The sequence below is a fragment of the Onychomys torridus genome, chromosome 2 (genome assembly GCF_903995425.1).
Source record: "Onychomys torridus chromosome 2, mOncTor1.1, whole genome shotgun sequence".
NCBI classification, from domain to species: domain Eukaryota; kingdom Metazoa; phylum Chordata; class Mammalia; order Rodentia; family Cricetidae; genus Onychomys; species Onychomys torridus.
In genome coordinates, this window is record NC_050444.1 from 3,644,687 (window position 1) to 3,659,130 (window position 14,444).

At 38.7% G+C, this 14,444-nt stretch overlaps 1 protein-coding gene across 3 annotated transcripts in view; it reads right to left on the reverse strand.

Annotated features, from left to right (window-relative positions):
* Nucleotides 1-14,444, reverse strand: part of Atp6v1h (ATPase H+ transporting V1 subunit H) — a 103,796-nt gene that overhangs the window by 74,795 nt on the left and 14,557 nt on the right. For 2 of the 3 annotated variants that reach the window (XM_036178233.1, XM_036178235.1), the window contains exons 7-8: nt 11,832-11,885; nt 1,499-1,596 (exon numbers count right to left, since the gene is read on the reverse strand). In XM_036178233.1, coding sequence (XP_036034126.1) covers nt 1,499-1,596; nt 11,832-11,885 — 152 coding nt within the window. The remainder of the gene's footprint in view (nt 1-1,498; nt 1,597-11,831; nt 11,886-14,444) is intronic. The other variant, XM_036178236.1, reaches the window with a different exon arrangement.

Here is a 14,444-nt window from a genome sequence, read left to right on the forward strand (position 1 = left end):
ATTAATTCTTTGAGAAACTCATACAATGGGACTTTGATCATTTCTATACTCCCAACTCCTACCAGATCTACTCTCAGCTCTCTACCCACCTAACTTTGAGTTTTCTTCTTTAAAAAAAAATTCATCAAGTCCAATTTGCTTTGCCCAATTATTCTTGGGCATAGGGCCTGCTCTGGAGGGCGGTCAATCTACCAGGGACAATGTACCTCTCCCACTAGCTATCAAATCACACCTATCTTCCCACCCCATGCTGAGATTGTACCTGTCTTGAGCTGGTACACATCTTTGTACATGCTGTCACAATTACTGTGAGTCTAGAAAAGTTTCCTTGAAGTTATTCACAACTTCTGGTCTTCCCAGAAAACAAAGAGCTACATAAAAATAAATAGTGAGGAAAAAAAAAAATGGAAATAGGGTCTTACTATATCTGTGGCTGGCATTGAATTAACAGAGATCTGCCTGCCTCTGCCTACTGAGTGCTGAGATCACTGTATGCCACCATGCCAGCTCAACAGATTAAAATTTTGTGAATTAACACAGGAATAACTATTCCAGCTTAAACAGTCAATCAATGAAGATTAAATAATTTGTGAAAGTAACACTCTAAGAAACTGCAGGCACCTGTCTTGCTGAGGGGCTTTAGAGTAAGAGTCTGAGCACATTATTCAATCAATTCTCTTTAAATCCTGACTTACCAAACTCTATTGTTGTTTCTCAGCATCCCATATAAATTTTACAGGAGAAACAATGCTCTTCTCCTAGCTGAAGAATAACTGTTTTAAATGCACTTAGGCCCTCATTAAGTATGAAATTTACTGGCTTTCTAATGGTGACAGAATCTCCATTCTTTGGAGATTTTATTTTCCTTATTGATTTCTGCCTTCATTTGCCCCAAAATACTTTGATAATAATCATATACTCTCAGTGCCAGAGCTTGTTTTGTCCAGCATTAGAGGTTTTGTTGTTTTTTATTTTATATACTGGCCTGTTTCCCCTTCCTCCTCTCCTCCCAGTCCCTCCCTCTCAACCCTCCTCTGTCTCCACCCCCCAAATCCACTCCTCCATTTCTGCTCAGGAAAGAGCAGACCTCCCATAGATATCAACAAAACATGGCATATCAAGTTGTAGTAAAACTAAGCATCTTGACTTGTATCAAGGCTAGGCAAGGCAACCCAGTATGAGGAGTAGAGTCCCAAAGCCAACAAAACAGTTAACGATAGCCCCTGCTCCCACTGTTAGGAGTCCTACAAGAAGACCATTATTAGGTTCTTAAGAGCCTTAACCTCTTATAAAACATGAGCCAAGCAAAAGAAGGGGAGAGATGTTCAGTTCGATAGATACTGATTTCTAAGAAGGTTAATATATCCATTGTTAAGCAAACATGAATATAATAAAATGCTTCTCTTAAATGATTAAATTATTAATTTATTTTAAAATGTCAAGGAGAAATGTTTTTTAAATGTCATTCTACAATAAAAAGTAAAGGACACTCACTCACCAGTTCACCCCATCTGCTTCCACCCAGGCAAAACGGTACTCATTGACCCGGAGCATCAGCTGCAGACAACCAGCAACACACTGCACATACTGAGAACTCTACACAGGAAAAGTGTACAGTGTTAGACTGCAAAGAATTCTAAGTCGTGAGACCAAGCACATACATTTCTATAGGAAAGATCTACCTTTTTACTACAATTTGTTAGCTTTAGAGCACCCAAAATCTCCTAATATCTTTTCAAAAGTCTATCCTCCTGTCTGTTTTTAACTTTGCCTCTTAAAAATTAAGGTGATTGTTGTCTCCCAAATTAAATCTACAAAATTCAGGATGACATTATACATTTAGAGAAATTAATTTATGAAGTAACTGTACCTTTGATACAGTTTGATAAATAAGTAGTTCACCTTGCCATTTATGTATCTTGGAGAGAGGCTCTACAAACAAAAAAATGTTGCTCTACATAATTACATAAATATGAAAAAAAGAAGAAGAAGAAGACAGGCCTATACTGGAGTACTTTTTGGAATGTTATAAACCTTTACTGTAGTGCTTGGTTTCTTCACTCCTGGTGAGGACAATACTATCAAGAGAACACCTGCAGGGGCACTGCTATGGTTGAAGGCAGTAATCCACTCAGCACACAACTACAACTATGCAGAAACTCAGCCTCAGGTGGTCTTATAAAATATCTAATTAAAGCTGGGCATGGTGGTGCATGCCTATGCCTTTAATCCCAGTACTCAAGAAGCAGAGGCTAGCCTGGTCTACAGAGCAAGATCCAGGACAGGCAGGGCTACACAGAAAAACCCCATCTTGAAAAAAGGATCTAATTAACATTTGTTAAAGACAAGCCAGATTTTTAAAACTTAGTTCAATAGCTGCATGTTATAGAACTGTGTTTAAATCTATTATCTCTTTGAAGCCATAAACCCTTCCATCTTACCACAGCTAGTAAAAAAACGTCTACTCTAAGCTCTTGTCTAAATATTTACAATGAGAGGTATGTCTTTAAAAAGTGGAGAAACAGCCCTACCCATCGCAGCCCCACTAGCTGGTCAACTGGCAAGGCTCCTGCGGGCAGGCTGTTCCACCACAACCCCCATGAACCCTGTAAACTACAAGTCCCACTCCGTCCACCAAAACCACCCATCCCCCACAAACTCAGTGGCTCCCTGAGACACATTCACCATCTACACCTATTAGACTAAGAGGTGAGTGACTAGTCTCCCAGCTAGACAGTCCAATCTCTTAAGTCCTAGGCCCCGAGGCCCATTCCCTGCCCCTCCGCGGCCCATTCCCTGCCCCTCCGCTGCCCATTGCAGTCAGCAGGCAAGGCTCCTGCCGGCAGGCCACTTCATCACCATTCATTGGACCCTGTAATCTACAAGCCCCACTCTGCCCCTCAAATGCAATCATCCACCTCACCATCAGCAGCTCTGGGAGTCACATACACCGCCTGTACCAACTGCGCAAAGAGTGACCCCCACCTTTCAAGGAGGCACCAACACTGCCTGCACCAACTGGATGAAGAGCGGTCCCAGAGGCACAGGCCCTACCTACACCGACTGGAGGAAGAAATGGGTTAGATGCCAGTGCAAGAAAACAATCAACAACATAAAGAGCAATATGGCACCACCATAACCTAGTGATTCTACAATAACAAGACCTGAACATCCCAACGAAAGAAGCAGAAGAAAAAGACCTTAAAAATAATTTTATGAAGATGATAGAGGCCCTTAATGAGGAAATGAAAAATTCCCTTAAAGAAACTGAGGAAAAGACAAATAAAAAATTGGAAGAAATCTCTTAAAGAAAGTCAAGAAAACCAAGAAAAAGCAATCAAACGGGTGAAGCAAACAGTTTAAGACTTGGAAATTGAAATAGGAGCAATAAAGAAAACACAAACTGAGGGAATTCTAGAAATAGAAAATCTAGGTAAACAAACAGGAACTACAGATGAACGTATAACCAACAGAATACAAGAGATGGAAGAGAGAATCTCTGGCGTTGAAGATAAGATAGAGGAAATAAATTTATCAGTCAAAGGTAACATTAAATCCAACAAATTCTTAACACAAAACATCCAGAAAATCTGAGACACCATGAAAAGACCAAACCTAAGAATAACAGGGATAGAAGAAAGAGAATATCAGCTCAAAGGCACAGAAAATATATTCAACAAAATCACAGAAGAAAAGTTTCTTAACCTAAAGAAGGACATGCCTATGAAGGTATAAGAAGCTTACAGAACAATCCCCTCACCATCTAATAATCAAAACATTAAACATACAGAAAGAAAGAATAGGGTTGGGGATTTAGCTCAGTGGTAGAGCACTTGCCTAGGAAGCGCAAGGCCCTGGGTTCAATCCTCAGCTCCGGAAAAAAAAAAAAAAGAATATTAAGAACTGCAAAGGGAAAAGGCCAAATAACATTAAGGCAGACCCATCAGAATAATATCCGACTTCTCAATGAAGACTCTGAAAACCAGAAGGTCCTAAAGACATTATGCAGATACTAAGAGTCCACAGATGTCAGGACTCACTACTACTACACCCAGCAAAACTTTCAATCACCACAGAAAACCAGATATTCCATGACAAAACCAGATTTAAACAATCCACAAATTCAGCCCTACAGAAAGCACTAGAAGGAAAACTCCAAACTAAGGAAGTTAGCTGCACCCATGAAAACACAGGCAATAGATAATTCCACACCAGCAAATCCCAAAGAAGGGAAAAACACACACACACACACACACACACACACACACACACACACACACACACACACTACCACCACCACCACCAAAACCAAAAAATAACAGGAATTAACAATCACTGGTCATTATTATCCCTTAATATCAATGGACTCAATTCACTTATAAAAAGACACAGGCTAAAAGAATGGATACAAAAACAGGACCCATCCATCTGCTACATACAAGAAACACACCTCAACTTCAAAGACCAACAGGGTTGGGAAAAGATTTTCCAATCAAATGGACCTAATAATAGAACTCCTGGCTACTCCCCCAGCTACATGACCATCCATGCACTGTCCAGTAGCCAAGCAAGAGGCTTAGTCTTTCCAGGGCCTTACGTTCTATGTAATCCGTGCCCTGTGTGATCATGTAATCTAGCTACGTAAGCCCATATGCACATAGTTTTGGTGAAGATTCTTTCGCCAGCAAGGAGCAGAATCTCTGCTAAGAAGTTCCCTTGGGAGCAGAGTAAAACTTTTCACCAGAGCCAGAGCAGATTGCTACACTTCTACAAGGATTTTCCCTTTAGAAGAGTGAAGCAAAGAGTTTCAGAAGTTAAGAAGAAACAGATACTTCTGCTGGGATATTCTCTTAGGGTAGCAGAGCAGAAGAAGAAACCCATATATCTGCTGGGAAAGCTCCCTTAAGAGGGGGAAGGGGCAGAGCAGAGCTCAGCTGTAATGGCTCTCTCTGAGAGGAACAGGATCATTATATCCTGCGGGGAAGCCATCCCCCACAGCACCCGTTTTAGGTATAGCCTGACTTCCCAACAAGTCGAGATACCTTTTTCCTCACAGCTGTAGGTATAGCCTGACTTCTTGAGAAGACAGGATACCTTTCCCTCCAGAGCTTTAATACTTGCAATAGGTGCTATGGATATAATATACATATTGTATTAACAAAAGAAATGTACAGAATGTTCACATCTAAGTTATTCACAATGATCAAAAACTTCAAGTAACCAAATATTCATCAATAATAGGAATATTGCTAGATGCAACATCAATGAATGTCATGATACAATGCTGAGCAAATAAATTCAGATCCCTTTACATGCAGCTCAAGATCAGACCAGACTATACCAAACCTATACTAACAGTAACAATAACCTTTGTAGGAGGCATGGTAAAAAGGCTTTAGTAGGAAAAAACAGGTTGTATAAACTCATCCCAAGGGAGGAATGGTGGCAATGTAGTTGCAGACCACTTGCTTAGCATACATGAGATCTGGTTTCATCCCCAACACCAAAGTGGGAGGGAGATAAATACAGGAACTGGAATGAAAAGCTTTATCTCAGTATCTTGAGAAATCACTTAATATCTTTAAAGTGTTTTATTACCAATAAAGAAATAGTGCCAGCTGTACCAAAATTAAAAATAAAGCACTAGATAATTTTAAGGTACACTATTATTGTCATTAGATATTCACAAACTAAAATGCATACAGCCAAGAATTTCTTAAAATAGAATTATAAAAAGAAATTCCTTTGCCAGTGTCCAAAAACCTATCAGTTAAGATACAGACTTCCAGAGTAGTACAAAGAGAAACCCTGTAATGAGAGAGAGAGAGAGAGAAAGGGAGAGATACAGAGATACAGACTTCCAAAAAGTAATTTCACTATTACTCACTATTTAAGGTCTTCAAAAAATGCTTTCAATATAATTTGCTTAATCATACAATGTACTTATATGGGTATTAGGGATCTCTATTACAAGGAAAAAGTATTGTTGCTGCAACTAAGAAAGCATGATTTGCTTTATAAATTAATGGTTTACATAGAACTTCAAAAGTATATTTGGCACATAGTAATAGGTTACCTTATTATTGTTACTGGTGCTACACTTTCAAAGACACATGAAAAGAAGCCTTGAACTACTCAAATACCTTATTTCATTTTATTTTATACTGCCACAATATTTTGGAAGGCAACCCTTCCAAAAACTTGATCAGAAAAACAAAAATTGAAATACAATATCTGTATTCAACACACACACACACACACACACACACACACACACACACACACACACACACACAAATATTTCAATAATCCCAATGCTTAAAAGTGTTAACTTTGTGTTAAGAACCTAAAAGAATGAAAAGCCATCCATAATTGCCCTGGATAAGAATAGTGCTCTTTCAGTCTACACAGTAAAGCAAGTATAGTGGTCCCTATTCCACCACATTCCCAGACCTATGACAGATCCTAAGATTACACAGCACTGAACCCTATGGATATGAGTTTTATTTCTTCCTATATACAGGTGCCTATGATAATTTCATTTATAATTCAGGCATAGTAAGCAATTAACACAAATGTAATAGAACAATTATGACAACAGAATGAATAGAAGTTATTTAAAACTTATGAGTTGTTTATTTTTGTATTTTCCATTTAATATGTTTAGACTATAGTCACCTCCTAATAACTACTGGCTGTAAGTTGTTCTGGATTCCAGAGGGCCACCAGTCAGTGCAGCCTACAATTTAACTGCTGGGTGAATAACTGAGGCAGCCCATTCATCTGCCGCATAAGCAGAACTTCTGATAAAAAACTACATCAAAGACACCCTCCAACTCTCTGCAAGACTGCAGGGACCACAGCATTCAATCAAAAACAAAGCCAAAGCAGCAAAATGGGTCACCAGGAGCAAGGACATCAGAACTGCCACAGAAATCACTGAAGAAATGTGGCCAAAAAAAACAAGGAAACCCAACCTGCTTGGGTTTTCTGTTTCTCATTCTAAAATGCTGCATGCTCAAACATGGGTGAACCTTAAACATATTATTCTAGATGGGGGGAGGGTGTCCTGACATGCTGCAGGCTGCAGGAAAACGTAATGGAATTCAGCTACTATCACAAAAGCTACTACTTGGAAAAGTCAAGGACTTCTCCAAAGGTCAAGCCACAGCTTAAGAAATCTTGTACATATATTAGTTGGTTCCTTACAGTGATTTTCTTGTAATGCTATGTGTGCTTCCAAGAACTCCTAACAGTGTATTTATCTAAAATACCTATTAAGCATCCAAGGCCAAGTGAAACAACACTTGTCTCCTACATCAAGAGGATAGCTTTATTTCTTGTGCAATTTAGGGTGAGACCCTCCTTCCTTACAGCCTTACTATTAGACTCCTAATTTCATACCTAACCACTTCTAGGAATGTAGATTGAGCACATAAATTCCCTTCTTGATATACTAACCGATCATTAGCTCTCTGTTGACCTCCTCCTTTACCACTCCCCTTTTGGGTTGTAAAAGAAAGCCTGGTGGTCACTGCCTGAGGAAAATTCTTACCTGCCTATGACTCCATAAAAATTCAAGCCTGGTGACCTTGCTCTAGAGAGAATTGCTATTGCTTGGGTTTATAACTAGATTCATGAGAGACTTAGAGAGAACTGAGAGAATAAGGAGACTGAGAGGAGGAGAGAGAGTGGAAAAAGGAGAACGGAAGTAGTAGGTGGGCAAGAACTGGAGAGGAATGGAGTAGATGGGAAGAACTAAATTGAACTCTTACTAGAGGAACAAGACGGAAGATGAGGAAGAGCCAAATGGGGAAGAACAAGATGAGAAAGGAGGAGATGGGAGAGGAGCTAAGATGGAAAGGAACTAGATGGATGAGAACTAAGATGAGAGAATTAAGATAGAACATAGAGGGGACAGCAAATAAATATAGAGAGAATTAAACAGAAAGGAACTAGGCTTGAGTACATAACTGAAGCTGTGTAGATAGAATCTTATCCCAGAGGAATAAAGTAGACAAAGAGCATGATGTACTTAGATTCATTTCCCAAAAATAGTTCTCGCCGTTTATAGTTTCTCTTCTGAGTTCCTGGGAAGTATATTGTTAAGGCTGGTCCTTTAATAATATATAAGACTGACACACAAAAACCAAGTCATAGAGTTTTATTCACATCACAATCCAAAAGAGGTGAATGAAGAACCAGAAAGTAGATAGTGGCTGCCAGGAGTTGAATGATCAGAGAGTGGGGAATGAAGAAAACAGATCATATGTATAGGGTAGTTCTTTGTTTCTGGAGTGCTGAGAGTATTATAAACTTGGATTGTAGTGATGGCTGCACAATTCATAAATATAAACCACTAAACTGCAAATGCATGACTTATACAGTACATGGAGTATATTTCAGGAAGGTTCCTTCATTCACACTAGTCACATGTGGCTAGTGGCTACCTCCATGGGCAGGCCAGATACATAGAAGGCTTGCATCACAAGAAGTCCTGTTAGACCTGCTCCAGAGTACCAAGAATCAGAACAAGCAGGAAGAAAAACCTCGCAACTCTACCAAAGAAACAACATCCATCTGGGATCTAATGCTGGATTGGGCCCACAACAAACAAGGTTGTGAGAAGCCATCTTCTACACTCAGGTTTCCATAAAAGGGCAAGAAAAGGAAAAGGAGTAGCAAACAAATAGAAATTCCCACTTTTTTTTTTTTTTTCAGTCTTCCAAAGCTTCCAAATACTCCTTGGTCAGGGCTTTAGACCAGGAGTACATTTCCAAGGCAATGCTGCTCCTCAGAAAAGATGATCTACTGTTTGCATTAAAACTAGCAAAGAACTTATCAGACAAGGTAAAGAAACATAATCAGATGCTTCTGGTTATTTTCCTAACTGTGTGAAAACGATATAACAAATTTTAAGTGAACTTCAGTTACTCATTGCTAAGTGAAAATGTAAAAATCAACCCCTCACTTATTGAAGATGACGGTTCTGTGAAGCCTCTGAAAGACTTGAATCATGGATCTCATTTTACAGTGTCAACTGCTGCTTTATACTGCCCTCAAGTGGCAACATTAGATACTGCAGCTTACCAAACTGCTTTTTTTTTTTAATTTTTTACTTTTGTATTTTTATATATATATAAATTGAGGATTGAGCTGAGGATTGAACCCAGGGCCTTGAGCTTGCTAGGCAAGTGCTCTACCACTGAGCTAAATCCCCAACCCCCCAAACTGCTTTTTCCACTGATAATTTAAAAGCTATTCAAAGGCATAATACAAATATAACAAAAGTCACTGTATGGAATAGGTTGGAGGAAAGCCCAAATGTTCAATTCCAGTTCAGGTGCCTCTAGAAAAATTCCCTCAATAAACAACAATTAATTATTCTGACATCATCAGCAATATGGCCTTCAGCAAGATAGTTTACTTTCCTGTTCAGCCTCATTACTTTGCATAAGATGTGACTAACACTATAATCTACACCAAATACACACACACACACACACACACACACACACACACACACACACACACACGGCAAAGTAGATGTAAAACTAGCGACAATGGCAGTTACACAGTAAGTGTCAATAAATACTAGCTAAGATTTGCTCAATTAAAATAGGATCGAAGAAAAGGATGGTAAATTCTCAATCTGAGGTCTGCTTTTGAAGTCAGTATCTACCTGAAAAAGAAAAATCCTCAGGAAAAGTCATGAAAGTTTGCCCAGTGCTGAGGGGCACTAAATCTTACAATGACTAGAGTACGTGTGTATGAATCTACCAGATAAACCATTTATACTAATCAAATACCAGCTCAACCAATTCTGCCTTTCTAATACAATGGACAGAAAAAGAGCAAACTGGAATCTCACAAAGCTCAGCTTACCTCTCCTTATGTTTAGGATTTAAAGAATTACAAACACTAAAATAAGTTTATGAAATAAATTATTCTAAAAATCCCTAAAATACAACACAGTGAACTTTTCCAAACATCATACTAGTGGAAACTCCACAAGAAATAAAGATGCCACATCAAAGGCACTTGCCAACTCTTTCATTCTAGAAGCCACTTTGACAACAAATATTTTCTTCTTTTCATAGTGATTAGCAGCAGCCAGGTATAGAAGTCAGAACAAGCTGTAAGATGTGATTCTGTATGAAGTCTTTTAAACTTTCTCTCACTTATGAAATTGTGGATAATAATATTTTATTGTGGGGATGACAAAAAGAATTAAAACATTAGTGGACTTAAGCTACTTACACAGTGTGTTGAGTGTCATGGAACACTAAACAAATGGTTGCAATATATTGTCATCATCATTATCATTATTGTTATTATTGTTGTTGTTACTATAAAGGAACCATCATGTTGTTCCAAACATGCATAATAACGTTATCTCATTGCTTAACTGGGGGGGGGGGGGGGGGGGTGAAGAAAGATGGATGCCAGGGGTGGTGGTAGTAAATGACCCAGTAGCTAACTAAGAATACTGGGGTTCAATTCCCAGCACCTCCATGGTGGCTAAGAGTCTGTAACTCCAATCCCAGAGGATCTGATGCCCTCTTCTACCCTCCCTGGCATAGACAGGATATAAAGCCACATATGCAGGCAAAACTGCCATACATATAATAAAATAAAAATGTTAAGAAGAAATAAAGATGCCAATTTATGTATTTGTTTAACTTAACAACTAAACCCACCTGTCCACTACTCTGGCCCCAAGAGTACTCATCTAACTTATATCTTGTTCTGATTACACTTTGGACTCCTTTTTCTGGCTACACACAATATCAATCACATTTTTCAATCCATGCCTCAAAGGGAAGCTTATCTAATAGATTCTGAAGCTTTTTTTTTTTCTTTTGCTTTGTGGAGACAGGGTTTCTTTGTGTAGCCCTGGTTGACTTGGAACTCGCTCTGTAGACCAGGCTGGCCTCGAACTCACAAATATTCATCTGCCTCTCCCTCCCAAGTGCTGGGATTAAAGGCGTGCGCCACTACTGCCCAGCTGTCTACTTTCATTCTTAGACAAACATATGGGTATACTCCATTCAGACTGTGGAAGTTACAATGATCAGCACAGCTGTTATATGGTTTAGACAAAGCTTCATTTGCATCTACGTTTGTCAGCCTCCTAGTATCCCATAGACATTTCCATCACATGAAGCTGCATACACCTCCAGGCTTCTCTCCTTTGTCTTGATGTTTCTGTCCCATGGCACCAACTATACCCATCCTTATTTGTCCAAATGTATGGCCAGTCCCTGAGCTACTCAAATACAGCAAAGTTAAACCATTCCCAAAAAGGAAAGATGATGTTAGCTAAGAACCTAAGGCCCATAGTTAATATTGACCTTTAACCACTTAAAAGTGGGAAGAGACTAGTTGAAGAAGGAGTAAAGAGGTCCATGTTGGACCACTACACAGTTTACAGAGGCTTGAGCAGCACAGCACAACAATGTTTTTGAGCCATCAGTCAATTGATGTATTGTTTACATCTAGGTTAGACAGACACCAGACAGTTCACACACTAATGAATTGTGACACAAAGACATGATTAGTCTCTTGTGCTAGGTACTGAAATTCCAACTCTTGCATTGATTTGGAGATCTCGAGTAGGATGTCCTGCAAGACAGCAACAAAGAAGGGCAGGATTTGTGTCTCCTATAAAAAGAGCAATAGAATTAGCCTCACTGTGGGTGGGTGATACATCAGATCCAAGGATTTACATTTGGGGAACTAGCAAACACCTTCACATTTTTAAATGCCTGACAGTCAAAACAATTTATTTGCAGAGTGTTAAGAAGCCAATTAAGAAGGAACATACTTACATCACTTGAAGAGATTGTTCCTGTTTCAACAGCAACACCGCTACCACGAAGTTTCTATTGCAAAATAAATACTTATTACTTAGTTTTGTTTTTTATTTTATCCTAACTTACCAGCTTACAAAAGAAATTGGATGAATTTTATCATCATTTTCCCTAATCCTACTTTATAAAAACCATGAAGATGATATAGAAGTTATTATTCTCCTCCAGATAATCAATCAACAGACTACTTAAAGCTGAACAGTAAACCTATAGGACAAGGTAAGTTTCATAGGTGAAGCTAGCAAAAATTTCTGCTTCAGTGTTTACTAACAGAATGGTGTTTTCAGTCAGATGACAGCCTGCACTACCACTCCCAGTATTTTTGGCACAGCTTTTTAAAATGGGTGTCTAATAAATAGGAACATAGCAACACCATCAAGTGATCTCAATATTCAACATCACAAATATTACATAGAAATTATCAAACAAAATTCAACAAATCAGGAGAAAACTGATAACAAATATGGGGGAGCTATTTTTTTTAATTTATACTTATTAAGTATGAGGCAAAATTTGCCACTGTAAAGTTAAAAAAATATGCAAAGTAGCAACTGACTTGGGCATTTTAAAGTTTATTTTCATTAGAAGCATGAAATTATGAACCTTTTGTGAAGGAGAAAATACTTCGGGTGGGGAAAAGGCTTTTTATATATATTTATATATATATACTATTTAAAAAGGATATTTGAGCCATCAGGGATAGCAAATAAAATTTCAAATAATCCTGCCTTTCTTTAAACAGGAAATTTACAATTTAATCCTGATAAAAGGCTATAGAAGAATTTTCTGCCTGTAGCAAGAAAGCCAAGAGTGATCAAAACCAAGCAGAGGCATTACCCAGATTCTGAGAAGCAAAGCCAGGCTGTGCTTGGGACTTTCAATAGGTGCCCTATAGCAGAAGGACTAGCAGAGGATAGGTATCAAGCCACATTAGAAAGCCAAAGATGATGGCAGAGACAGCACACTGGAAAGAAGCAGAAAGGTCTTGAAGAACATTCACTCAACACTAAGAAGTATAACTCCAGTGAAAACTGTTCTAGGCTCTGAAATACTTCATCTACTAGTGATGAGAGACTATCTTCCCCCAGTTGCAGGACATGGTTACAAGTGTGTAAACATTAAATGGATGTTAATCATTTCAGGAGTGGCAATTCATCTCTGAGACACACTATAAATGGTACTACTGTGAACAAATGTTAATGGTAAACGGCCCAAGGAGTTAAGAAACTACAGGAGTATGCAGTTCTTCCACATCAGGTCCCACTTTTTGAATTCAGCTACAACTGCACCTTACAAGAAAGCTAGCATTACAAGAAAGAGACCTACAGTCAAATATTAGATAGAGCTTGGGAATCCTGCGGAAGAGGAGAAGGAAGGACTGTAGGAGCCAGAGTGGTCAAGGACACTACAAGAACACAGCCCCACAGAAGCAACTAACCGGAGCTCATAGGGGCTGAGAGAGACTGAACCGACAATCAGGGAGCCTGTATGGGTCTGAGCTCGGTCCTCCACATATACATTATGGTTGTGTAGCTTGGTATTCTTATGGGACTCCTAACCATGGGAACAGGGGCTGTCTCTTAACTCTTGCCTGCTTTTGGAGCCCTTTTCTTCCAAAGGGAAACAGAAGAGTGGATCTGGGGAAGAAGGGGGAGGGATGAAGAGGTAGGGGGTAGGGACTAAAAGGAGTGGAGGAAGGAGAAAACTATAGTCAGGATATAATAATATATGAGAGAATAAATAGGAAAAGAAAAAAAGCATTAAAGCAGAATAGGTTCATTTAAAAGGATGCTTAATTTAAAATGTAAAAAAAAAAAAAAAAAAAAAAAGGGAGAAGAAATGGTTCCTATCTACAAAATGAAGTATTCTGATTCGAAATGATCTACATTTAGAAACCTAAAATTTCATCTCCATACACCCATTTTCATGTTTGAAATACTTTTTAAGTATCTTACAAACTCAGTAAAACCTACAGCTGATGCTGACGTAAAGAATAATTTCAATCAAAACATTCTCTATAGAACTATAAAGGGCAATTAGCCCCCAAAAGGCAGGCAGTAAGACAGAAAAGTAAATCCAAGCAAAATTTCAGGTGTTTCTCACACCTTAAGTTAAAATCTATTAAATTAACATTTATTTGTAATCTAAAGTTGACAATACAGTAACTGTCAATGTTACTTTGGCTGATTTAGTTCCTACATGTCACCCATGCTCTGTTCTGCCTTTTCTGCCTTTTCTACTTCAGAATACTCTTCCCCAGCCAGCCTCTATTTCCTTCCTGTTATGAGCATTAGTCCTATCAAACTTCCAACTGACCATCTAACAATCACTGAAAGCCTGAAAGAAACATTTCATCTTAAATGTCCTATTTTTGCCCCCTTCTAAAGATACGCAAAGATAACTATAATTTTCCCAGATATTACATCAGCAAGCTCTTTTCTCCATGGAGACACAGAGCTAGTGAAACCTGAAAGCAACCCAGATGACCAGTCTCAATTTGTACCCAAATGCTTAATACAATGGTTTCGTATGATGCTGTGGGAATGAGCCACTTCATAAAACAGGACTGTA